Consider the following 26,985-nt stretch of genomic DNA (forward strand, 5'->3'; position numbering starts at 1 on the left):
ACATGCTATCTCATGTAGGTAGATATCTTTCTTGACTCCTTACAGACTGGAAACTTGAATACAACAATCCCTCAGTGTCTCTGGGGGATGGGTTTCACGACTTCACCTGTTCTCCACATACCCAAATCTTAGGTGTTCAAATCCCTTATGTTAGGTAGCATAGTGTTTCACACAAGTCATGCATATTCTCCAGTAAACTGGAAATTATCTCTAGACTACCTAGGGTGTACCTAGTACCATGAGTGCTGTGGAAATGGTTGCTAATACTGTATTGTGTAGAGGGTAGAGATGAGGTAAGAATTTGTACATGCTCAGTACAGGGTGACCATCGTAAGCCTGACCACACAACATATGATCTGGGCGTGGTTAAGTCGGAGGGTGTGAACTATCTTGACTGTTTTTGATGTATTATAAAGTTTTATAATTTATATACATTTTCATATTATAGTACTCTTTTGTGATCCTTTTAACTCTGAGGTACCAAATCCTGTGTGGCAGTGAGGTACAGAGGTGTCCATTGTTGCTTTTTATCTGACCATGCGAGTTCATATGTCCTCTCCTAGTTTTGCCCTGGTCTGTGGTCCTGGGGTTGCAGGGCATTGGGGAAGGACGCAGGCATTGGGGAAGGGTGCAGACAGCTTCCCTAGTTGCTAGTGTAGGCAGAGGCCAGTGTCCAGGTGATACAGGTGCCATATTCATGTTTTGTTGGGCAGATGACTGTTTATGGGCACCAGTGATGTGGTAGAAACTGTAGAGAGATACTTTCAGAGAACGCCATTCCATAGGTGTTTGTTTTTAAGGACTCTCTGGTACCCCACCTATCTTCAATGGGAGCAAACAATTCTTTCTTTTTTCTTCCCTGATTATTTTTCTGCCTAAATTCATGCCAGGCAGTGGAAGGACCGACTCTCCCTGTACATGCCTTCCATTGCATCGCTGGGTGCTGAAGGAAGCTCACAGCTGTTAAATGTTTGTAGACTGACCTTTGTTTACTCCCTGCTGCGCAGGACATAGCGTGCTGTCTTTAGACATACTGTGCCTGAAAGTAGTTTCAGCACCGCTCCAGTCAGTTAGATTGTCACTGAATGTAACTGCACCTGCTGTTGTGGGTCTGTGCTGACGCTCTGACTCTGCTACTCTCTCTTAGATTGGCAGCCCAAGCAGCAGAACAAATATCATACATCCCCAGGTTTATGTGAGTATGATCTTTCTGTTGTCATCACTGTGCTTACTGAGTGTGTGCACCACAATGAAATTATGCATAGCTGTGTATCTTGATGGTCAAGGGCTCTGTGGGCTGTGTGTGACTGGCACTCGTCCTACCTTTTCCTACTCATTGTTCCTCTAAATTAGTGCACATCACTGAGGATTATAGTGCCTCCAAGGCCTCCTTTTCCTTCTCACCTGAACTAGACGTTTTCCCTGGTTCAGTTGTGTATTGCCTGTGCTTGGTCCAAAGGCCATGCAAGGAAATACAAGTAGTTAGATGACTGCCTATTATTGCAAAGTGACATGAATGACATGCTCCAGGCTTTCCTTTTTGATTTCTTGTGCCTGTGGATCGCAGGCACTGAAGTTTCAGGTAGGCCTGGAAGCTCTGGTGTGTGTTCCTCGGGGACTGGGCCAGTGAAGGCTTGAGCTTTGATGGTGATTTGTGACTATGTTGTGCTCCTTAAAAACACTCCAGAAAGGGGACTGGAGAGGTGGCTCAGGGAATCTAAGTTCAATTCCCAGCACTATGTCAGGCAGCTCATAGCTGCCTGTGTCTCCAGCCTTGAGGATGTAGTTCCTTCTTCTGGCCTCCTGAAGGTGGTATGCATGGCATCCCTCACACTGAGATACACACATCCACATAAATAAAAGTAATAGTAGAAACCCAAAAATACTCCAGAAAAGATGGTTTGATGTCTGACTTGGACTTTGCAGCACTCTGGTTTGGAAGCAAAGTGCTTTGTGTTATTTTGCTTACTAGGATGATTCTCATTCAGTTTGCTCTAATAAAAATAAAGTTGGCAGAATGAAGCACTTGGCTGTGTTATCATATGTTTCTATGGCAAAGAAGCCTCATCAGTATGTCCTAAGAGCTGTGCTTTCGAAATCCTCTTCAATGTATCTCACGTGGAAGTCATCCTTAAATAAATATTTCTGTATGGCAGTTGTAGACGGTGTTGTATGTAAGTGAACATACAGGAACTTAGGACAGCAAATGCAGCCCAACAGCAGTGATGAACCATTTCCCTCTCACACTGAGTCTAAACCTGGCGTCCTGTTTGTGAGGGTTGGACATACCTGTAATCCCAGTGCTTAGGAGGTAGAGTCTGGGCAGGAGTTCAAGACCATCCTTGGGTGCATATTAAGTTCCAGGTCAGCCTGGGCTACATGAAAAGCAAAACAAATCAAACCAAGGCATGGTTATGGAATAGAACCTGGAGGGTTAGGATGAAGAAAGAAGTTTATTTTTAAAGGTCTTGAACGCAATACTAGTTTTTTTGTCACCACGAGAGTCACACTGAGAAAAAGTCACACAGTGCTGAGGAATGTCCCCCAAACAGACAGAATTCCTGCACACTGTACTTTCCACAGACAGGTCGAAGCCTTTGCAGACTTCTTTCTGTCTCTCTGTCTGTGTCTGGGTAGAACCCAGCCCCTTGTTAATGTTCAGGGAATGCTTTCTCAGCCTCACTTTGGGAGGAAGATGCCACGCGAGGGAAACCAGTTAGTGCCTTGCAGGGTCCAACCTCAGCGTCTCTAATTTCAGCTGCTTCAGATGACTGTTCTTATTTCCTCAGGACAGCTGAAAACAAGTCTTGTCTATAGGGTTTTTTTTTTTTTTTTTTTTTTTTTTTTTTTTTTTAAATGAGGGCTTGGAGCCTGTTTTTGTTTTTACCAATTCACAGGAAATTTGGAAAGTTGAATAGGTTATTAGCACTATCTCAGTTGAAGTTCTTTATATCTGGAGTTCTGGGCTAACCCTCCTCCCTTTCTCTGTAGAGCTAAGGATTGAAGCCAGGGTCTTCTGCATGCTACACAAATAACCCCACTGCTGAGCCCGGATACCTCCAGCCTTGGTGGTTTCTCTTGGGACATACTTTGTGGTGTTATATCTGTATAGATTATTTTTTTTTTTTTTTTTTTTTTTTTTTTTTTTTTTTTTTTTTTTTTTTTTTTTGGTTTTTCGAGACAGGGTTTCTCTGTGGCTTTGGAACCTGTCCTGGAACTAGCTCTTGTAGACCAGGCTGGCCTCGAACTCACAAAGATCCACCTGCCTCTGCCTCCCGAGTGCTGGGATTAAAGGCGTGCGCCACCACCGCCCGGCTGTATAGATTATTTTATAGACATTTTAAGAGTTGATGATTTAAAGAAAGATTTATTTATTTTCTTTATTAAGTATTTTACATGTGTGTTTGCTTGCATGTATGTAAGTGTGCCATGTAAATGTCTTGTTCCTGAGGGGGCCAGAAGAGGGCAGCTCTCCTAGAACTGGGGTCACAGACGGTTCTGAGCTGCCATGTGGGTGCTGGGAATTGAACCTGGGTCCTCCGGAACAGTGGTCACTGCTCTTAACCACTGAGTTATCTCTGGCTTTTTATTTTTATTTTTACTTTATTTTATTTTTGTCTTGGGTTTTTCAAGACAGGGTTTATCTGTAGCTTTAGAGCCTGTCCTGGAACTAGCTCTTATAGACCAGGCTGGCCTTGAACTCACAGAGATCCGCCTGCCCTCTGCCTCCCGAGTGCTGGGATTAAAAGTGTGCGCCACCATACCCAGCAGTCCAGCCTCTTTTATAACGGTATTCATGTTTAGCAATATTTGTGGCCTGCTTGTTTACTTTAGAGGTGAGATTGGTTTGGGGTGGAGAATAACTCACTGAAAAGCTTTGGTGACAAAGTGCTCCATACTTCTCACACTCTGGAATTCACGAACTCTATGTTTCCAGATGCACAGTTATTTTCTTTCTCTCTTTCCCAGTTCTCTTCACTCCCACCTGTGCGGGTGGTGTTTGCTGTCACAATGGAAGGCAGTGCCCGGAAAGTAATCACGGTCCGGTCCGCCCTCATTGTAAAGAACAGACTGGAGACACCAATGGAATTACGGTTGGACAGTCCCTCAGCTCCTGACAGTACGTTCAGATGGTGTAGAACTAGGTCTTCTCTACTGTTATTGTGACTGTCTGTCCCCAAGCAGTCAGTATACATAGTAAGCCTTGAGGTGGGGACCATCTCCTGCAACCGCTAAAACCCTTATTTCTATGACAGAACCAGTGGTGCTTCCCGCTATCATGCCAGGGGACTCATTTGCTGTGCCTCTTCACCTCACTTCTTGGAGGCTGCAGGCCCGACCCAAAGGACTGGGTGTGTTTTTCTGTAAGGCTCCCATTCACTGGACCAATGTAGTGAAGACCGCAGAGGTCAGCAGCAGCAAACGGGAGTGCCATTCCATGGACACAGAGAAAAGCCGGTTCTTCAGGTGTGTATGCTGCTGGGATGGGTGCCTGGGCATTGGCTTTTCCCCTGCAGGGCCTCTGCAGACCCTTAGCAAGTCCTCTGTGTTTGCTTAACAACCTGAGTTCTCATTCAGTAAGTTCTTGAGTTAAAGTTTGTCGGGGGAACAACCACGGGAGGTTGTAGCCACATTGGATCAGGTGCCGTATCTGTGCATCTGTACGAATAGAGTACAGATAGGGAAGAAAAGACAAATCTAAATTGGGAAGCCAGCTCCCGGGCCTGGGGCTTTTCCTCAGGAATAATTTTAAAGTCAATATTCATGCCTGATGCTGACTTTATTGAGCACATTGACAAAATTGCCTCACCGTCTAAACCTGTGTTTCCCTCTGTAGTATGTGAAGGCATCTTCCTGGGTTCAGTGTTGGAAGAGACAGTGAATTGCTGCCTTCAAGCTCTCAGAGACTTTAAGCCCCATCCAGACGAGAGCTCCCTGTTATACTTTTTGTAGAGTAAAAATGGGCATTCATTTAGCTTAAACTTACAAAGTTACTACAAACATAGTATGGGGAGTTCTAGCAGACACTTAGGCTAAATGTGCCAGTTGTAGGGAGACTAAAGAGAAATAGATGAGAATACACATGGAATCACAATTGGCGAAATGATAGATATCTAAGATTCCCATCACACCGTCAACCAGCTCGTTATAGTTGGCATATGCTCAGAGAGTGCCTTGCCCAGTAATTCCAGATTCTTTATTATTTTCAAGTATGAGTGGAACATTCTTTAAGAGAGGCCTTCTCTTGGGCCATAAAATTAAGATCAATAAATATTTAAAAGTTGAAATCATGCAGAATACCTATCCTGATAATAGAATTGGATCAAATCAACAGCAATAAGATGCCTAGACAAACCTGTGTATTTGGGAATCAAACTGTACTTCTAAATAACCCTTGGGTCAAAGGAGAAATTACAAAGGAAATTAGAAAATATTTTGAATGTAACAACAAGAGTAAAAACAATAAAGACATGTCAAAAATGGGGCATCCTGCAAAAGCAATTTCCTATGGGAAAGCTACAGTTTTTAATGCTCTATGAGAAAATAAAAATATGTAAAACCACCCACTTAGCATTGAGATGCTAATAAAAGAATGAAAGAAAGCTAGTAAAGCTAGGCATAGAGGCACACGTCTATAATCCTAGTCGTTGGGACATGGAGAGAAGAGGATCAAGAATTCGAAGTCATCCTCAGATTTATTATGAGCTTGAGGCTGGCTTGGGCCCTGAAACCATAACCAAAGCCACACATGCACAATGTAATGTGGATATGTCTGTGGGGGATTGTTTTACTAACTGATGGAAGAAGGCCCAGCCCACTGTGGGTGGCCCCATCCCTAGGCAAGTGGGCAGTCCTGGGCTGTACATGAGCCAGAGTGAGCCAGCTCTTCTCTTCTTTAATGTGCTTTTGGTCAGAGTACATTATCACAGCAGTAGCGTGAAACTAAAATACCATGTACACTACAACATGTGTGAGTTTTGTTGAACAAGAAAAAAGCCCAACACAGAGTAGTATATACCATGTGACCTCATTTGTATGTCGTTCAAGACAGACATGTTTGATAAAAGGGCTTTCTTGAACGAATGGCTGGGAGAACATACTATTTGGAAAGTTAGTGATGGGGCTTCGGGGCTAAACTAGTTCTTAACTTGTATGGAGTGATGGTCACACAGGAGCATATAATGGCCGATACCCATTAAGCCCCAGAATTCAAAACCTGTACATTTTACTGTGTGCCATATCTCTGTCCATGTATTTTCATTAAAGGTTGCAGCTATCTGGCTGACCCGAAATGTTGTAACGTTATTTGGCTAAGGAGAAACAAATTCAAGTTCTTAATTCAGGATGACATTTTTTTTTCATACTGTTTTGTCTTCACAGGTTTTGTGTAGCCATAAAGAAAGAGAATTATCCAGATTACATGCCCTCAAACATATTTTCTGACAGTGCAAAACAGATTTTCAGACAGCCTGGGCATACCATATATCTCCTACCAACAGTGGTCATCTGCAACTTGCTGCCCTGTGAGCTTGACTTCTATGTGAAAGGAATGCCAATTAATGGGACCCTGAAACCTGGCAAAGAGGCAGCCCTCCCCACGGCTGATACGTCCCAGAATATTGAACTGGGTAAGGCTGCCCTAGCAACATTTGTAGTAACACCGTGAAAAATACCAGGGAGTATTTTGTGAGCGTTCTGAGCCCCTTGGAGAAAGAAAGTTGCATGAGATATCTCAGTGAATTGCCTCGGAGCCAAGGACTTCGCCATGCAGTAGTCAGCAGTACCCTGTTCTTGTGTGGTGGGTATAGGGAGTAATCGCATCTCTTCAGCTATCCGTATTCCTAGCTGTAGAATGGGAAGAGGCAAATGTCAGAAGTCAGCCTCTTTACCTGTGCCCTCCTGTAATCCTTATAGCAGCACTTATTTGATGTGTTTTATTGATGCAGAGATCGAGGTTGCAATGTTTATTGCTTCTTAACTTTCTTTTGTAAAGGTCAGGGTAGAGAACAGCTGCATTTCAAACACCAAGCAGGCGTCACTAACCATAACTTTATTGGGGCCTTCAAGGAACTCTAGGATTGGAATAGTAAACTTCAGGAGGTGGTGGCACACACCTTTAATCTCAGCACTTGGGAAGGACAGAGGCAGGTGGATCTCAGCCTAACTTGTTTCTGACTAGCTCTTAACTTTCTTTTTGTACCCTTTGTCTTGGGGCTTTTTACACGCTTCTGTGTATCTTCCTTTCTTTGCCTCTCTATGGCTGGTGGCATCTGCCTGGCTTCTTGCCCTGCACGCGTCCCTTTTTGTTTCCTTCTCTCTCTTTTTAATTGAACTATGTATTTTCTCCCACTCCCCTATTTTTTTCAACTCCCCTTCCTTCCTTCTATTGTCTTCTGTTTGAGCCTACATTTCTCCTATTTATTCTGTCTGCCCACCAGCCCCACCTATTCTTTTTCCTCTCTAGCTATTAACTGTTCAGGTTTTTATTAGGCCAATCAGGTGCCTTAGGCAGGCAAGGTGGAAAAATGCAACATTATCTTTACATAATTAAACAAACGCAGCATAAACAAAAGTAACACAGTTTTACACAGCTAAAGTAATATTCTGCAACACAAATGTAACACACCTTTGCCTAGTTAAATAATATTCTACAACACAGACTTCCTAATGTGTCTCTTGGGCTCTGGTTTGCTTCAGATTTATTCCTTTCCAGCGAGATAAAAGTGGCCTTGTGGTTTCTACCACGTAGATCTCAGTGATTTCTCTAAAAAGAACTCCAGTTTAGTTTATTATTGGCTGTTTTTGACAAACTCAAGTGCAAGTCCAGAAAATCAATGACTTGTCCCTTTAGGGGTGTCACTGGAGAACTTCCCACTCTGTAAGGAATTGCTCATCCCCCCTGGGACCCAGAACTACATGGTCAGAATGCGACTCTATGACGTCAACCGGCGGCAGCTCAACCTTACCATCCGCATTGCATGTCGCGCAGAAGGGTCCTTAAAGATCTTCATTTCCGCGCCATATTGGCTAATCAACAAAACAGGTATACCCGGAGATCATCCAGGTAGACCTTTGACGTGGGCGTTTGGATGCCTTTGTCAGCTGACTGACTGGAGCCAGTGCAGACATTACTTCAGCAGTCCAGTCTGCCTAGTCAGCACTACTGTCTGTCTGACTGTAGTCAGCTGCCTATTTAGCTGCCTAGTCGGCACTACTGTCTGTCTGACTGTAGTCAGCTGCCTATTTAGGTTTCTGTAGACAGTGGGCTGGAACTCCCTTCCCTGCTTCCCTTGAGGTGGTTTCCCCTTCTGCTGTTTGCATATTTCCCTGGGAGACTGGGTGGGAACGTTATAAACTTTTCCCTCCTTCCTAAAGGGTTACCACTGATCTTCAGACAGGACAATGCAAAGACAGATGCTGCAGGCCAGTTTGAGGAGCATGAGTTGGCCCGGAGCCTGAGCCCTCTCCTGTTCTGCTATGCTGACAAAGAGCAGCCAAACCTGTGAGTGTGACTGTGGATGGGAAGGCCAGTGAGCTAGTAGGGGAGAAATCAGCAAGGCTAGCATCTACCTGTGTACATAGCACTGTCCTGTAGGCCATAGGCCTGACTTGGCAGCAGTGGAGCCCTGACTTAATGGTATTTTTTTAACCCCAAGTTATATGTTACTTAATACTGAGAATAAACCATTTGTGAGTTTGCAATGAAAGGTAGTTTTATTTTATTTGAAGTAGGACTTTTATTTGTAACTGTGCCAGGGAAGAGAAATTGGGTATCCTCCTCTTTTTACTGCCAGTTCTCTCTGCCAGCAGTTTTGAGACCTGGAGAGGAATGGATTAGGGAGGAGAAGGGTTGTCCTCGGTGGAGTCTTCAGCCCAAGAATCCCGCTGAGATTGTTTGTGCGAGGTTTCGAGACCCCAAGTGTGCTGTTGCTCGATCTTAAAATTCGTGGAGGTCTGGTGTGGGGAAGCTCTTGTGAGGTTAAGCGAGGTGTCTTTTAAGGCACGTAGGGACATTAATTCACTTTTGTTGTTTTTGGCATTCAGTTTTCCTCAGGAGTTTAGAGCCCCAATCTAAAGAAAATGGGCATGTCCTATGTTTCTCACCTCCATCGGTAGGGCACTGCTGAAACCTCGCAGGAATGTGCTCCAGTGTTCTCTGGTGGACACTGCGAGGCAGCCCCAGGTCACTCCAGTCAACACTGTGAGGTGGCCCCAGTGCTCTCCCATGGATACGATGTGTTTATCACAGCCAGCCTGAGTCTAGTGTAAGGTTACAGTTTGTCAGAGTTCTGGCTGTTGAAGGAGACGCCGGATATCTAGCTGTTTCTCTCTCGTGGCAGTCTGAGGTCTAAGACTTGGCATTTGTCACAGTTTGGTTTACACGTGGAAGTCACACTTCCTGAACTGTTTCCTGTAGACCATCTCATTACATTCTCCTTGGCCTCCAGTGATTCAGGGAGGGGAGGAAATACTATTAAATCTTGTGAGGAAACTGAGGCACATTGTTTTTTACTGGCAGAGCTGGAACACACACCCTGGAGTCTTTGTTCCCTGATGAGACTCCAGCCCCGCCCAGTGCTCTACTGTTGTGACCATACTTGTTGTCAGAAAGACCTCCCTCAGCTGCCTCGCTTTACAGTGGGTTCTCAGGGGGTTTCTTGAATCTTCAGATTTTAAGGAAATGGTAGAGATTGTAGCATGTGATAGGTTTATGGAGAATTCTAGTGTTTCCTCCCAAAGTGCTTAGCTGCAATTCTCAGTCTTTTACCCACTGCTGTGCTGTGGCTGTCTCTGGAGTGAGCTGTCTCACTGTGCTAGGGGTCCACAAGAGGTAGGGTTGAGAGTCCGTGTGAAAGACCTAAGTGGGTGGCAGCCCCTGTGTTTTCTTACTCAGAATCTGTCATGGATGGATGTGTACATGTTTGCTTTTCTTCCCATCCTAGCTGCACCATGAGAATCGGAAGAGGGATTCATCCAGAAGGCATGCCAGGCTGGTGCCAGGGCTTCTCCCTGGACGGTGGCAGTGGTGTCCGAGCTTTGAAAGTCATCCAGCAAGGAAACCGTCCGGGGCTCATCTACAACATTGGTGGGTTATGTTTGGGACTGAGGGCGGACTGGTACCATTGGCCAAAGACCCTAGGCCTGCATGAATAAACCAGCCATGCATGTTGACCTAGCAGCAAGTGCAGGTTTTCTGATTTGACGGTGGTCCTGTATCTCTTCTCTGAATGCTAGATTAATATCTATGTAGATATGTTCTATGAAACACCTTTTTTTTTTCAGGGGAATAATAGAAACACTTAGAGCACTCCCATCCTATACTGTTCCCACACATTAATTCAAACTTAGAAACCACGAGCAGGTAAGAAGACTTCACCTGGGACTGAACGAGAGCACTTGAGTGACAGTCCAGATGTGGACAGGAGGCCTGGGGCAGAGGTGGGAGGACAGCACTGTGTGAATCTGAGGCAAGAAATACAGTAAAATGTACTTGGGGATGCCAGGCCCCCTACTCGTCTTTGTGGGTGTGTCAGGGAGGATTCTATACCCAGTTGAGGACCTGTGAAGCATTTCTTAAAGGCTCAGGGTCAATTAGATATAACTATTCCCCATGTTTTGTATGTTAGCAGTGTGACCTTATAGTAGATCATTTCCAGGGAAACTGCCTGGTCCTGGGTCCTGCCCAAGCAGGCCAGAAGAGGTTGCAGGATTCGCTAGAATGTTGTACAGTGTTGGTGTTGGTCTAGACAGTCATGTTGTAGGAGGAAGAACCATGATAGTACAAATTTACCCAGAATCCTACAGAGAATGGGGTAACTTAATCCTGAGTTCTTTTTAAAAAGTATTCAATTATTGTGTGTGTGTGTATGTGTGTGTGTGTGTGTGTGAATGTGTGTGGGTGTGTGTGTGTGTTTGCATGCACGCGTGTATGTACACGTGTTGTGCACAGGTATGCTCATGCAGAGGACAGTGTGCCGGAGCTGATTCTTTCCTTTCATCCTGTGGATCATGGAAATTGAACTAAGGTTATCAGTCTTGGAGGCAAGCGCCTTTAGCTGCTTAGTCAGCTTGTCTGCCCTGCTTGAGGATTTCTTAACAGAAGAATTGTTCAAGCGTAGTTTCCTTCTCAGATAACTTAACCTGGATTTGTTTCATGCTCCCATCCTGGGTTTGTGTTCAAACTCTCATTAAAACTTCTTCCTTACAGTGAACATAAAAATTTCTCAAAGGAACCAGTTTTATTTGCGCTAAGAGAGCATTCTGCTCACATTTGTCTTCTCCACCCCTCAAGTGGGTAGGGCCTTCTGCTGGCCTGGCTTGTGCATAATTTATTTTCCAAAACAAGCTGTCCAGGTTACTGGAATCTGTATTTCGGACAGATTAGGGAAGGGAGAGAAACAAAGTTTCTCCTCCTCCTCCTCCTCCTCCTCCTCCTCCTCCTCCTCCTCCTCCTCCTCCTCCTCCTCCTCTTCCTCCATCCTCCTTCTCCTCCTCCTCCTCTTCCTCCTCCTCCTTCCTCCTCCTCTTCCCCTTTCCTCTTCCTCCTCCTTCTCTTCCTCCTCCTCCTCTTCTTCCTCTTCTTCTTCGTTTCTTTTGTTGTTGTTTTTTGTTTTTCGAGACAGGGTTTCTCTGTAGCTTTGGAGCCTGTCCTGGAACTAGCTCTTATAGACCAGGCTAGCCTCGAACTCAAAGAGATCCGCCTGGCTCTGCCTCCCGAGTTCTGGGATTAAAGACGTGCACCACCACTGCTGGGCTCAAAGTTATTTCTTTTAGCACAACTCTTGCTGAGAGCCACAGAGTTGTGGCAGACAAGCAAGTGGAGCACTGAGCACTCGTGCAATATGCATGCGTGTGTAGTCGTGGATGCAGGTGTAAATTGTGAACGCATGTGTAACCTTGCAGTGTCTGTAAACCTGTCTTCCTTATAGGCCTGTCATCTGAATTCTGTCCTTCCAAGTGAAGGGACAAAAGGAATGGGCCAAAATAGGATCTTAAAAGTCCTTGGCTTTGTGACATTTGTGTGTGTGTGTTGTCAAGGCAGTCCCCAGCAGAAAAGCCGGGACGTGCACCTTGAAAAAGAAGGATTTTATGCATTTTGATCTCAGTTCGATTCATCGGGGTCTGCCAGGGTGTAAACTAGGATAGAAGGGAAATAGAAAGATCACCTTTTCCTAGAAGTAGGGTGTCTGTGCTGCTCTGGGCCACTCTGTGTGCTTCCAAATTAAGCACAGCTTTTGAAATGGATTTCTTATTAGTAAGATCTGCTGACTCTGACACTGTTGGTTTCTGGCAACTTAAGCTTTTCTTCTTGTCCCAGAAGAAAAGTGTGTGGGGGTGTCCCATCACCCTTGAGACATGTGGTATCTTAGGTAAGAATTCCAGAGACAGTCTCTAGAGACTGCTCAGTCTTTTTATCTCAGGCCAATTGAAGCACGTTAGGGGTCCTTAGGTTAGTACCTATAACTGGGAGGGGTGCTGGCTCTCACTAGGTGCCTGGGCTGACCCCCTAGCCTTGTCTGTAGCTTCATGACCTAGATCACATGACTTCACTTTCCATGCCTTAGTGCAGTAGAAGTGATTAATACCCTTATTCCAGAGGGATGTTGTGAAAATTAAATGTAAAGCCACACAGAGGGCCTAACCTGTATGAAGGAGTCCATAAGTATTAGGACTGCTATTTTTATTACTTTGGGTATAAGTATTTTTAATTATTATATATCCAGAACTCCAGAACTCAGCACAGAGCTTTGACCTTACTTTCTGTATTTATTGTCATAACGAATGAGTGAGTCATTCCGCTGGGTTGTAGTTTTTTAAATTGTCATCAGATTTTACAAGATAACTCAGTGTGACTTCATTTGTCTTTATGTGAAACTAGTCGGTTTGAGATTTCTTTCTCACTGGGTGTTTTATGAGTTTGTGTGTGTGTGTGTGTATGTTTCCAGTTTGTAGTAAGTGGGAAAGACCTATTTTTTAAAAAATAAATAAATCCTAGCATTGTGTATGAGTTGGATTATTGAATAGTAGACTAAAATTACTAGAGAAGATTCTAGATAGAGTGCTTAATTGAGTTCAGATTGGTATAGAATCCAACTAAGTAGTCTGAGGTTTCCATTTATCCTTTAACAAAGGCAGATCTCTTTGCGTGGGGGGGGGGAGTTTGGGTCCCAAGTATAAGCATCATTGTAGCGTGGAGTTGTCTGAATGATTAGTTTCATAAACAGAAAACTAAGCTATATGCGACCAAAACATCCATGTGGTGTATATAGGGGAAACCCTGAGATTTTTAAAACATTTACTTATTTTTTGTATGCATGCATGTATGCCATGGTACATTGTGTAGAGGTCAAGGGACAACTTATAGGAGTGAGCAATGTGGGTTTGAGGGATCAAAATAAGGTTGTCTTTACCCACTGAGCCATCTCGCCACCCGCCCACAGGACTTTCTAAAGCCTAAATGGGTATAAGGAATTAAACATTGTGAGGAGCTAATATTTCCATTCCATTCTTTTTAATATTTATTTATTTATTAAGTATACAATATTCTGTCTGTGTGTATGCCTGAAGGCCAGGAGAGGGCACCAGACCTCATTACAGATGGTTGTGAGCCACCATGTGGTTGTTGGGAATTGAACTCAGGACCTTTGGAAGAGCAGGCAATGCTCTTAACCTCTGAGTCATCTCTCCAGCCTCCATTCCATTCTTGAAGGGCTTCATACCCACTCCAGATGACATACGTGTTTGCTCACAGGAACTAAGGAATTATGAAGGCTACTTATTTTTGTCAGAACAAGAATTTTCAGTCATAATTAATCAATGAAATGGTTCTTGTCATTTGTAGGTATTGATGTCAAGAAAGGCCGAGGTCGCTATATTGACACTTGCATGGTCATCTTTGCCCCCCGTTACCTGTTGGATAATAAATCATCTCACAAGCTTGCATTTGCACAAAGGGAATTTGCCCGGGGACAGGTAAGCAGTTTGCTTTGAAGAATGGCCAGAGCTTGTTTTTTAACGGGGAGTTTTTAAAATCGAGGCTCGCTTCTCATCATGACTGTGTTTTATGACGTGAGTGACCCAGCAGCTCTTGTGTAGGATAAGGCTGAGAGCAGGAACTCAGCAAGAATTGTTGTGACTTGCTCAGGTTTTGAGTAATGTGACTAAAGCCCTGATCTGTGTGTTTTAGGGAACATCCAACCCCAATGGCTACATTTCCACCTTGCCTGGTTCCAGTGTGGTGTTCCACTGGCCACGCAATGACTATGACCAGCTGTTGTGTGTCAGGCTGATGGACGTTCCCAATTGCATTTGGTCTGGAGGCTTTGAAGTCAACAAGAATAATTCCTTCCATATCAACATGAGGTGAGTTTGAGGCTTCATCGAGCTCAGATTGAGTTCTCAGAACTTGTAAAACCCCAAGGAAATGACAGCATTTTGATTAGATGAGTTATAGAAGATGTTAGTAGCTTTAAGTGATGAATATAGTTCTCTGGTCTTAGGGTATGTGAAGTCCAGAGTGACTGCCTATAACTCTATTGCTGTCTGTGTTCAGGTGGTGCTACTGGTGGTAACTATCCTGTTTATTCTTTTGCATTTAAATGTTCTTCTCTTATCTGATGTTCTTCTGTCTTGTTTCATTTCTGTTACCATGATAAAAATATCCTAATACCCCCCACAACCACCAAAAAAAAAAAATCTCAACTTGGGGGAGAAAGGGGTTTATTTCAGTTTATGCTTTCAGTTTATAATCCAACATAGTGGAGGAGTCAAGGCTGACACCCCAAACGGTTAGTCATGTATTCATGGTGATGAGCAGAGAGAAAGAAATGAATGCATGCATGCTCACTTGTTTATTAAATGTACTTCGCTCCATTTCTCCAGTGTCATACAGCTCAGGATACTTTGCCTAGGGAATGGTGCTACCACCATAGATTAGGTCTTCTCATATTGATTTACTAAATTAAGACAGTCCCTGACAGAGCCACAGACCAACCCAATGTGAGACAATCCATCAATCAAACTTTCTTTCCAGGTTATTTTTGTTTGTGTCAAGTTGACAAATGTAAACACATCTTCTTTGCTCAATCCAGTGAACCTCAGGTCCTTGTTAGAATAATCAACCAAATTCAGCCTCAGCTAGCTCAGGATGACTTAATTTCCTTCCTGTTTCATCAAATGCCTTATTGTTATTGTTATTTTTTTTGCAGTTGAACCTTGGGCTTTGTACGTGCTAAGCAGGTACTGCCATTGAACACATTCTTAGCCCCATCAACAACAATTTTTAGGGTTTTGTTGGTTTGTTTTCATGAGACTAAAGGTTATTTTTTGCTTGATTGTCGAGCCTGACTTTAAACTTCTTGGCTACAGTGATCACCTTTTTTGATTGTGCCCTCGAACAATCAGTGCATATTCTCATTGCTGCACACATGCAGGGGTCTCTGCAACCCCTAAACCAGCAGAGTGGGAGGCGAGAAGGTTGTTCTGTTCAATATGACTTAGCTGGTGTTAGTTCAGACTACTTCCAAGTAGTTTATTTTAGGCATATTTAAGCATAGCACAATTTTTTGAAAATTTTCCTGGTGATAATTAATTCAGTCCATTTGGACAATAAAACTTAATATATGACTATATTAAAACTCTATAAAGAACATGTGATACCTTCCGTAAAGATGGGTTCTGTAGATTGGCAAGCTCACGATAAGGATCTGGGCCAGTGTGGTCTCAGCCTCACAGATAGTACAAAGGTCACCAAGCTACTAACCATATCAGCCCCCAGCTTTCAAGGTAGATAACAGGTTATGCATCCCTCCCTTTGAAGGAACAACCCTCTGTGTTTAACATTCCTGGTTTCCCTTGTGCTTTTCTGTGAACACGGGAACCTTTGTGACTCTCCCCCGCCACCCTGCCTTGACTAGCCAGTGCACACATTGCTGCACACTCTCGAGCAGCCAGTCCACATTCATATCCATGCACACAGAGCCTAGAGCATGTCCTGTAAAACTCAGAGTCTATACCAGTTAAATTACTGTCTCCCTTGTCCCAGCCTTGGCAGTACCCATTCTGCATGGTGTATCTAGAAATTTTATTACTCGACAATATATGAGTGGAGATGTACAATACTTATCTTCTCATGACTATCTTATTTTACTTAGGATAATATCTTTTAAGTTTGTCCATGTGGCATGGGTCAGAATTTCCTTCCTTTTTAAGGCTGAATAGCATCTCATGTCTGTTCCCATTTTGTTTGTTCACCTAATGATGCTTCCACCTTTTGGTTCCTACTGTGAACACAGGTGTGCGCATGTGCACTCCAGACCCTGGTTTCAATTCTTTAGTGCGTAGATCCAGGAATATAATTGTTGGATGATATGATTTTTTAATTTTTTTTTGTTTTTTGCGATAGAGTCTTCTCTGCAGCCTTGGCTGGCCTGAAATTTGCTATATAGACTAGGCTGACCTTGAACTCATGGAGATCTGTTTGCCCCTCTGCCTTCTGAGTTCTTGAATTAAAGGTGTATGCCACCATGTCAGCTGTTTTATTTCTAATTTTTTTCTTTAATACAAGGTCTTACTTTGTTGTCTAGTCTAGTCTTGAACTGAGAACTCCCACAGTCTCCCCACTTCAGCCTCCTCAGTGGCCAGGATTGCAGACATAGGTCACAGGTATAGGTCATTGGCTTTATCATTTTTAATCTTTCAAGCATGTGCTATGCTGTGTTTTGTTAGGATTATAGCATTTTATTTTCCTGTGAGCTGTGCCTGGGGGATGCAATTTCTCCACAGCTTTACCAATACTTAGTATTTGCTGTTGGTGATGTCTGTAGTAGCTATTTCAATAGCAGTGAGCAGGGAATCTGGGCTGTCTCTGGGCTACTGGGTATTGAGCCCCCATGTTCTCATAAATGGCAGCAGGTACTTTGCTCCTGAGCTCAGCCCCGCCCTCACTATGGCACTGGCTCACAGTTCTCTTATGATCATTTCATGAGCCTATTTGTCTGCATCGGATCCTTGCCCACTTTTGTATTGGCTTATTTGAGCTGGTTGTTGTTCCTTTTGGATGTTAGCCCCAACCAGGTATGCTCTTCTGCCTTTACATGATTGCCTTCTATGATAATCTCTTTGTTGTTGAATCCAGTTTATTGGTTCTTTGGTTGCTTTTGATAATGCATCACAGAAAGAGTTGTCAAATCCAGTGCCATGAGTCTGTTTTCCTTTGTTTGCTTAAGGGTTTTATAATCTCAGCTCTTTAGAGTCTGGTCTGCTTTGAGTTAACCCTTGTGTGTGGTATAACTGGGAGGAGCCACTTCTTGGCATGTGGATGTTCTGCTTCTCCAACGGCATTGGTTGTTGGAAGGCATTTGGCCCTACACACAAGGGTTTGTTTCTGGGCTTCCTGCTCACTCACTGGCCTGTTTGCGTGCCTAGTACTAGTATTGGTTGCTGTAGCTTCATAGTACCTTTTGAAGTGAGGCCGTGGGAGACCTTCAGTTTCGTTCTGGTGGCTCTTTTGTTCAGAATTCTTGAGATCCATAGGAATTTTATGGGTTTTTTCTTTTTCTGCTAAAAAAAAAAAAACAAAAAACAAAAAAAAAACAAAAAAAAAACCATGCTGTTGGGAGCCATTTATTAGGCTGGGATTAAAGCTGATTACTTTATAAAAGTGGGGGTGGGGTAAAAGGGAAAGGGTGACTGTATGCCTAGTGTTAATCCTTTAAAAATGGCTTCAGTGTGTAATCTAAGCTACTAAGTGACCGGTGCCACCCATTGCTTTTCCTTTCCCCAATTTTTCATCTGGAAACAATTTGAATGAGAAGTCCCAGGAGCAGTACAGGGAAGCTCTTCCATCTCATACCTCCCCACTTCTGTCCCTCCCCCTTTCCCACACCTGCTCTGGGGGTTGAGCACATGTGAGTGCACTTTGCTGAACCATTGGAAAGAAAGTCCAGGTCATCATGATACTTGAGCTGTATTAAATCCAGCACCTACCACAAACAATGGTATCATATGTATCTAGGGAAATACCTTTGTTTTTAAAACAAATAGTAATACCATAACTATGATACCATCAATACACACACAAGGAATTTAGTAGAGTTCAGTGCAGTCTCTGTCACAGCCTGGGTGAATTGGCATGCTTTCCTTCACCGCAGTCCACTCTCTCTGAGCTGGGATCCCGTCAGTGGTCACTTGTCCAATGCAGCTGCAGATGCTTTTATGTGCTGCAGTGGAGAGTCGACCCAGCTCTCTCTTCTTGGCTGTGAGCCAGTGGTGTTTGTTTGCCAGTTGCTGCTGTGGTCTTGTAGGATGTGCTCTTTTCTGCATTTAGATACCAGTGTCCTTTGTGTAGGTCAGGTCAGCCCTTTGTGTGAATAGTTCCTCCTTATGTCATGCATGTTTCCTCTAGAGTTGCATCAGAAGGGCTGTGGCACATTGATCTTGTTACTGGTGTGGTTTGATCATCACTTGACTTTCATGGTGCCCACCTGCTCTCTCTGCTGCAAAGATCTCCTTTCCATCTTCATGAAGAGGACTAACCTGCTGAGGCAGCACTGGCAGTCCAATATTCTGTGTCCTCAAACTATTGACAAAACTGGAATTGTTATGTAAGGGATTTGAAATGGTGATCTTTAAAAATTTCTTTATTTGTTAATTGATATTTTCTGTAAAACTAGGTTCTTCTTTCCTCTAGTTAATATATCTAAGTACAGTGCTCGTAAACACAAAATAGAACACGTGTACTTCTTTCCCCAGGGTCTTATGTAGCCCAGGCTGGCCTAGAACTCAGTGTGTACTTGAGAATGACCTTGAATGTCTGAACTATATCCTTTCCTTTCACAGGTCTTCGTAAAAGAATATCACCTGAAGAGATGATTAGGAAATCACCATGTTTTGCTGTTATCAGTTTCTATTTTCTAAATTAAAACTTTAATTATGTGCATGCACGTGTGTTTCTGTGTGGGTGGGTATGTATGGTGTGAGTGCTCATGTCTGAGGAGACCCAAAGTAGTCATTAGATCCCCTGGACCTGGAGTTATAGGTGGTTGTGAGCCTCTAGATGTAGGTGTTGGGACTTAGCTCTGGTTTTTCACGAGCCATATGTTTCCTACCTGCTGAGCCATCTCTCTAGTTCTCCTACTGCCTAAGTTTGCTCAGGGACCATGCAGTGGGCTGCAGCTGCCAGCATTCTTGTATATGTGTGCACAATGTTGTGAACGAGGAGCCAAGGAACCACAGTCTGTCCCCCCACTTTTTTTTTTTTAAGATTTTTGTTTTATGTACATGAGTGTTTGAGAGCATGCATGTTTATGTATCGAATGGGTTCCTGGTGCCCTTGGAACTCAGAAGACATCAGATGCCCCTGGAACCAGAGCTGTAGCTCTCTCCACCTAGCCATCTCTTCAGCCTGTCTTCTTTTAATGTGGCCTTTGCTCCTTGTTCTGCAGGGACACCCTGGGGAAATGCTTCTTCCTCCGAGTGGAAATTACTCTGCGAGGAGCTACATACAGGATCTCCTTTAGTGACACAGACCAGCTACCACCTCCTTTCAGAATTGACAACTTTTCCAAGGTACTATGCACTCCTGAGGAGGGCTGGCTGCTCATGTGGGGCAGGGCGGAAGGCTGGGGTGCTGTGCACATGTGACACTCACTAAAGCTCTGTGACCCCGAACCCCAACTCTGAAGAGGTGTTTCAGCTGGTATTATTATTTTTAGATGTCCTAATTTATTTCATGTGTCTGTTGTCTGCTTGTACATGTATGCACCATGTATGCCTGGTGTCTTCAGAGAGAGAAGAGGGCATTAGATTCCCCTGGAACTGGAGTTATAGATAATCGTGAGTCACCATGTGAGTGCTGGGAATTGAACCCAGATCCTCTGGAAGAACAAGTGCTTTAAACACTGAGCCATCTTTCCAGCTACATCTGCCGATTATGATGGTCACTAAGCTGCCTCGTCCAGGTTGAAGTAAATTTTCTGCCCCCAAAACCTCTTTTTGACTAAGAATTTGATTGTCACAGTGCTCCCGTAGACATGCTGTGCCGGCAGAGAAAGGGGTCTGGCTGCTCAGGAAGAGCTGAGTGGGTCCACTGCTGTTGCTCAGTTACGGCTAGTGTTTTGTTGTTGTTTTGTTTTGTTTTTTTGTTTTTTGGGACAGGGTTTTTCTGTAGCTTTGAATCCTGTTCTAGAACTAGCTTTTGTAGACAAGGTCGGCCTCGAACTCAGAGATCTGCCTGCCTCTACCTCTAGAGTGCTGAGATTAAAGGCGGGTGCTACCATAGCCCGGAACATTTTTATAATCCTAAATGTTAAGTGGAAATCATGAGATTCTGTCTTTTATTGTGTGTGTGTGTGAGTGCCACAGACATGTTAAGGCCAAAGACCATAGTTCAGGTGTTGGTTTTCTTCCAGTACGTGGTTCCTGGGGGATCAAACTCAGGTCATTAAGCTTGGCAACGTGTACCTTTATCTGTTGAGCCATCTCCCTGACCCGTAAGATTCCATTTTAAATTACTCCTTCAAGTTATGTGTCTTAGAATATAAGACTTTTTAGAACCAGTGTCCCGATCCTCCATTCACAGGGAGCGAGGGTAGTAAAGACAGCATCAGAGCAATGGAATTACTGCCTTGGATATTTTGGCAAAATATCTTAAGATCGATTATTTTTGCATTTTTATTTATGTGTGTGTATTATGTATCGGCACCTACGAAGTTCACATATGGCATTTTCTGGAGCTGCAGTCACAGTTTGAGCTGCCAGGCACTCTGTTTCCGGTTGCCTGTGGTCCTTGCCTTTCAGCCATGGGCCTTGTCCGCTCACTGGCCACTATTCCCTCAGGAGTGTTCATCTGGGACGATGGCAGTGTCTACCTCTGTCTGGCTAGCTCACTTTCCAGGAAACTGCCCTGAACAAAGTCCTCTGCCCTCTAGGTTCCTGTTGTCTTCACTCAGCATGGCGTAGCTGAACCCAGGCTGCGGACTGAAGTGAAGCCCATGACATCACTGGATTACGCCTGGGATGAACCCACCCTCCCACCCTTCATCACGTTGACTGTTAAGGGGGCAGGCTCCTCGGAGATCAGCTGCAACATGAATGACTTCCAGAATAACCGACAGTTGTACTACGAAAATTTCATATACATTGCTGCCACGTACACATTCTCCGGGTAATTCTGGACTTAATTATAGTTTATGCAAAGCAGAATCTTTTAACTATTTACTGGTTTTTAAAGTTTAAATAGTTTCTGAGGAGACAAGTCACCGCCAATGCTTTCTTTACTAAACACCAGGCCCAGGTTTTGTCTTGAGAGTCTAGTCCACATTGTCATCTGTAAACTCTTCCACCCCCCCCCCTCAACCGCCTCGCGTCTCCAGGAGGGTATCTTTGTGTTACAGTCCTGGGTGTCCTAGAATGTGCTTTGTAGACCATGCTGGTCTCAAACTCAGAGGTCTGCCTGCCTCTGCCTTCCCTACCCCCCACCCCTGTAGGGTAGCAGCAACTTTTTCTTTAAGGGCCTCCCGCGGGGACTGAGCCTAGCCTGAACCATTGATAAGTCTCTTGCTGGATCTTGAATTTCTGTGGTGTTTGTCCTGACATTGGCTGATAAGGTTTGTTTGTAGACTGTTCCTATGGCACTGACCCATGAAACCTTAAGGGTTAGCGCCTGAGAAACCAGTTCTGTCTGGTTGTCAGCCCCTCGCTCTGGTTTCTGTAAGTTCCTTCAGCCACTGAGCTCTGCAGGGAGAGTCCTATGGTGGCTGCAGAGGGTGAGGGTCGGGAGCAGGGAGGGGAGAGAAGCTCTTGGAAGCCCAGGCCCTGTTTGGTGCTAGGAGTTGGAACCAGTTTTGGGGTCTACTGAATGCTATTGGTGTGCATTCTCGGAAGAATTAATAATGGAGAAGAAAGTACACTTTTTTCTTTAATTTTTATTTTTATTGAGGTCAGGTTCATGTCACAGAGAATTAACCATTTCAGACTGAACAGGTGGAGGCATCTAGTACACTGTTGACGCGGTCATCATGATCGTCACTCTGCTGCTCCTAGAAGAGCCTACCCTGGCACTGGCTTCCACTCCTCCTCCCTGACCTCAGTGACCTCTAGTCTCCTTTCTGTTCCTGTAGGCTTGGCTAACTGGGAAGGAATTTTTTTTTAAATTTCAGTGAAATCTAATTTGTTGAATTTTGTTTGCTTTTGTCACATACGCTTTCGGTGTCCAGATGACTGATTTTTAGCTGAACTCATCAGTACTTTTATAATGTTAGGGGTTGATGGAGACAGGAGAGTGATCTAAATTAAACACCATTTGAGCATTATGCATGTATTCCAAAGTGAGAAGCTGAGAAGGGCCAGTGGGCACAGCTCTTTATTCACAAGCATAAGTTTCTGAGTTTGGATTCCAGCTCTCAGATGGGACGCTAAGTGTGGTGGCCAGCGCTCGTAACCCCAGCACTGTGGGCAGAGTTGGGCACATCCTAGGTCTTGCCGGCCAGCTAACCTAACTGAAGCAGTGAGCTGTTGGTCCAGTGGTGACCCTGTCTCAGATAATGAGGAGCCGAGTGGTAGAGGCAGACAACAATGTTGCTCTCTGGGCCTCCAGTGCACACATACAGTTGCATTTACCCGACCATTTACGTACAACCCACAACATCCCACACAAATAATAATATTATAATAAGCACCCAAGCTGAGCCAGCATTCCATAACGCTTGGGATTTTTAAGCCCACAGGGAAGCACCACAGGCTTGAATTGGGGGAAGGTGACTATTGGCTCTCTGGAGTCTTTTCCTCCTAGAAGGATTCCAGTTCTTGCCAAGACTTGGAAGTACGGTGATGCTGATGCTCTGTTTGGCAGAGCAGAGTGTGGCTGTGCTCTTGGACACCTGCTTTGGGTTTTCCCTGCCCCCCACCAAAGATTCATGACCGTCGTTTCATGTCTTGATTTTGTGCCACTGAAATTATGAGGAGAGGGGAAGATGCCAGAGTTTTGTGTTCACCAATGAGTCCTAACTTGTGCAGGGGTAAGAGTGGCTCTACTCCTGTGTCCCGTCAGGCTTTTTTTCTTCATTGTTTCTGTTGGTTTGTTTGTCTGTTTTGAGACAGAGTCTCTTCTGTATAGCTTGGGTTCTCTTTTTCTGTCAGTTTGCTAAGTACCGAGATGACCGGCGCTGGTCAACTTTTTTGTTTGTTAATAGAGGTTTATGCTCTGCTCGTGTGTGTGTGTGTGTGTGTGTGTGTATACATGTACACTCATTTATTTCATCTTAGTTTGCAGGAGGGCAAAGGAAGGCCCGTGGCTTCCCACAAGGCAGTTACCTGTGCAGAACTCGTCTTAGATGTGTCCCCAAAGACACAGAGAGTCATCCTAAAAAAGAAGGTAAAGGCTCAGAGGCGGGCGACAATACTTGGGTGCTCATTCTCATCTAGTCCAGAGTCTCTGGCCCTGCAGGACCTGGGCCGGGAGCCCTGGAGGCTCTGGGCTTGTGCTCCCGCTGTGTTCACTGTGATCGTGCTGACTGTGGGGATCCAGCCTTCTCACTCCCAGAAGCTGTGAATTGTGGTTCCTATTTTGTTTTTTGTTTTTGTTTTTTCTCGCCTGTTGCTTCCTTTATCTCAAACTGAACTAAAGGAAAATGTTCCACGGGCAAGTACCCCTTTTCATGTCCTCTGACGAGTTAGCGTAAGAAGAGCAAGTCACGCCTGTGAGTATAGGAAAATATTCCAGTTAGCTGACCTAGATTTGGAAGGGAAAGCAGTAAAATTTGGTCAAAGATCTTAATCAACGGCAGGAAGAGTGATAACAAACAGTTGCAAGTGAAGGATGGCAGAAGTTCGAGGCCATGGAGATGCAGCAGCAACCAGGGGAAGAAGAGCGTGAAGTTGTCATCCGGAGCACACGGGCCTGCAGGGTCTGTGTGGTTTAAATGCTACACTTCAAAAAGAGCCCTGATGGAGGTCTGCATTTGCACTAACATGTCACCACCCGTGGCTTAAGTGCCAGGTTTTTCATCTGGGCAAACATCTGCAGATCCAGACAGGTTTCTAATAGTCAAGGGCATTCTGGGCACATTCTTCCTTCCTCAGTCACACCTAAATGTTTAGGATTAAATTGTTAGGAAAGAGGAAAAGGGCACCCAGGAAAGATGATACATCTCCATATTTTTAAGAGGGTGTTCTGGTTGTTTCCAGCTTGGGATAGGTAAGTTCCTGCAGGCCAGCTTCCCTCACTGTGCGACTGGGGGACTCAGCCTGTGGCATCTGGGGTGCTTCCTGTGCCGGCTGGTGCTGTGGGCAGATGTGAGCGTAGACGAGACTGTGGGAGCTGCGTTTGGAGATTGAGGCTGACTTTGGACTTACCAGAGCAGTCAGCAGTTCCATCAGGAAGAAGAGGGTGCTGCTGTAGTTTGAGACTGGCTTTCCCACTCCTCCTGAGCTACATTTTCTTACTGACTTCCTGGGAGGAATAAAGGAAACATCTAAGACAGTGGTTCTCAATCTTTCTAATGCTGCTTCCCTTTAGTACAGTTGTGGTGACCCTCCAACCATAAAATTATTTTGTTGCTACTTCAAAGCTAATTTTGCAATTCTTATGAATCGTAATGTAAATGTAATCTGATATGCAGGGTATCTGCTATGCAGCCCTTGTGAAAGTGTCCTTTTACCCCCTCCCCCCAGGAGTCACAACCCGTGGGTTAAGAACCTATGATCTAAGACAGTGTTCCTGTAGTGCTGTGTCAGAGTTGTGGGGATAGTAGCACAGCACACAGTTATGAAGCCACAGCTCTCCAGGCTGGGTTTTTACATTTACTACAAGAACTGAAGAGGTCGCTTAGTTTGCCTTCCTGACAGGTCAGAAAGCAGGCTCCGTGAGCTTAGCTGCCTCATCCACATCACTCGGGTTGTGAACTAGCTCACCTTGTGACTGTGCAGCTGGTCTCAGGTCCTGGCATCTTGACTCTGACATCCACTTTATACCCTTTGGTTTCTACTCTGTAGGACATAGAATGCAGGGCCGGGAATATAGCTCCACAGAGGAACTCTGCCTAGCCAGAAGTGTCCATTGCACTGGGTGTGTGTGTGTGTGTGTGTGTGTGTGTGTGTGTGAAGCTCCTACACACTACGAGTGTGTGACCCTGAGAGTTGCAGCTTGGGAGAGGTGTCCCTGCAGTGGGGAGGCAACATTATAGAACAGTTAAGTGGGCTTTGGCATCGGACAGGTCCAAGTAGTCCCTCTGGTCATTAGTTGTGACAGCATGGGGAAATTACTTTTCTCACCAAACCCTAACTTCCTCGTCTGTAAGGACAGCGACAACATGCACCTTGTTGGATTGTTTTTAAGGTTGGATGAGTTACTGTACCCAGGCCTGAGCAGCAGCAGGGTCTCAATAAGTGTTATTACCTGTAGTATGTAATGGACTAGGTAAACATCCTTGACTGACCTTATCTGACCCGGAAGCCTAATTGCAGTATTTAAGTATTCTAGCAAAGAAAATGCATTGAAAATCAGAAGCAATCAACTGAAAATAACCTTTAAATGCAACCAAATTAATAATTGGTTATAATCAATTCATAAATATTGAGATGGTAAGCACTGGAAGTAGTAAGGGCTGCTGCTGTCCCTGCTCTGGCAGTTTACAGGAATGCCAGAGACAGAGTGCTGACTTGCACATATTCTTGGCATAGTTAAACTCTCCTCTGAACTAAAGACACCTGAAGTCATCATATGGAACAGTGGTATTCATGGCAGTATAGCTAGGGAGGCGATTGCCTAGTCATTGACTTTTTTTTCTTTTAAGGAAAACTAATAGGTGCATACGTTATAAGAATTTCTTTTAATTATTCCTACATGTGCATATCTGTGTGTGGGTATGTGCACTTATCTGTACGTTGCCTGTGGAATCCAGAAAAGGTCATTAGCTGCCTGCCTGGAGCTGGAGTTACAGGCAGCTGTGAACCGCTCCCTGATGTGGGTGCTGGGAGTGAACCTGGTCCTCTGCAGGAGCACATAGCTCTTAACCACGGAGCCGCCTCTCCAGCCCAAAGGAGATTTCTTAGAAGTCTGCACCACTTACAGTGCTGGTTGCTTGTTCGGACTTTAGCAAATGGGCAGTAAGATGGCCCAGGGTTTGTCACATAACCTGCTAACCTGAGTTTGAGCTCCAGATCTCATGATGGAAGGAGAGAACCAACTCCTGACATTTATCCTCGGATTTCCACACAATGGAACATTCAACACACACATACATGTGCACACCAAAATAAAATAAAAGATGAAAAGGAGTTTAGTATGCTTTATTTAAGGTTAATTAGAAATTCACAATAATGAAATCTTTAGTTGGGTCTTTCTATGATGTGTGCCCAGTTCCAGTGGAGAACCTCTTTGGCCCTTAGAGGGGGCTTGGGATGGATGGACAGGGCCACATCTGTGTGTCTGTCTGTCAGGAACCAGGAAAGCGCTCTCAGCTCTGGAGGATGACAGGGTCGGGAATGCTGGCCCATGAGGGCTCTGCAGTTCCTCACAACCCCAACAAGCCCTCAGCCACACGCTCCATCGAGGGATCCGCCATCCTGGATATCGCTGGCCTGGCTGCTGTGACCGACAACAGGTAATCCGATGGGTAACTCACTAGTCAAGCTGATTGCCTTCAAATTCAGACCCAAAGAATTTCTCCCTCAAAAGTAGAGTTCTGTAAACCCTCCTGAGAATTTTTTATTTTGTATTTTTTTCCTTAATGGCTAATGCCTATCAAATTCTCAGACATCATTTAATTTTAAAAATTATTGTGACAGTACCCATGCAGGTGTTAAGGATCAAATAATAAGATCTTTTATAGAAAATAAATATCTACTCTCCTGAGAATTCCAGTCTATCCTTGCTTCATAGAAATGAACAGTTTTTATTCTTAATTTTTTCTAATAATTTGTTGTCTTTCGAGAAGAATTAATTTGTCTACAGAGTTTGTTCCAGGACATCCCAAGGCTATATAG

General features: G+C 44.4%; 1 protein-coding gene across 8 annotated transcripts in view; it reads left to right on the top strand.

Annotated features, from left to right (window-relative positions):
• Vps13d (vacuolar protein sorting 13 homolog D) overlaps positions 1-26,985 on the top strand; it is a 220,483-nt gene that overhangs the window by 99,157 nt on the left and 94,341 nt on the right. For all 8 annotated transcript variants that reach the window (XR_005285964.1, XM_038335369.2, XM_042055363.1 and 5 more), the window contains 13 exons: positions 1,148-1,195; positions 3,970-4,120; positions 4,257-4,467; positions 6,382-6,629; positions 7,853-8,044; positions 8,377-8,503; positions 9,945-10,087; positions 13,844-13,974; positions 14,189-14,364; positions 19,446-19,569; positions 20,931-21,166; positions 23,266-23,374; positions 26,440-26,603. Coding sequence is in view for 7 of the 8 variants with exons in the window: in XM_038335369.2 (XP_038191297.1) it covers positions 1,148-1,195; positions 3,970-4,120; positions 4,257-4,467; positions 6,382-6,629; positions 7,853-8,044; positions 8,377-8,503; positions 9,945-10,087; positions 13,844-13,974; positions 14,189-14,364; positions 19,446-19,569; positions 20,931-21,166; positions 23,266-23,374; positions 26,440-26,603 (2,060 nt within the window). In the remaining variant the exon portion in view is untranslated. The remainder of the gene's footprint in view (positions 1-1,147; positions 1,196-3,969; positions 4,121-4,256; positions 4,468-6,381; positions 6,630-7,852; positions 8,045-8,376; positions 8,504-9,944; positions 10,088-13,843; positions 13,975-14,188; positions 14,365-19,445; positions 19,570-20,930; positions 21,167-23,265; positions 23,375-26,439; positions 26,604-26,985) is intronic.

Source organism: Arvicola amphibius, chromosome 6 (genome assembly GCF_903992535.2).
Source record: "Arvicola amphibius chromosome 6, mArvAmp1.2, whole genome shotgun sequence".
NCBI classification, from domain to species: Eukaryota; Metazoa; Chordata; class Mammalia; order Rodentia; family Cricetidae; genus Arvicola; species Arvicola amphibius.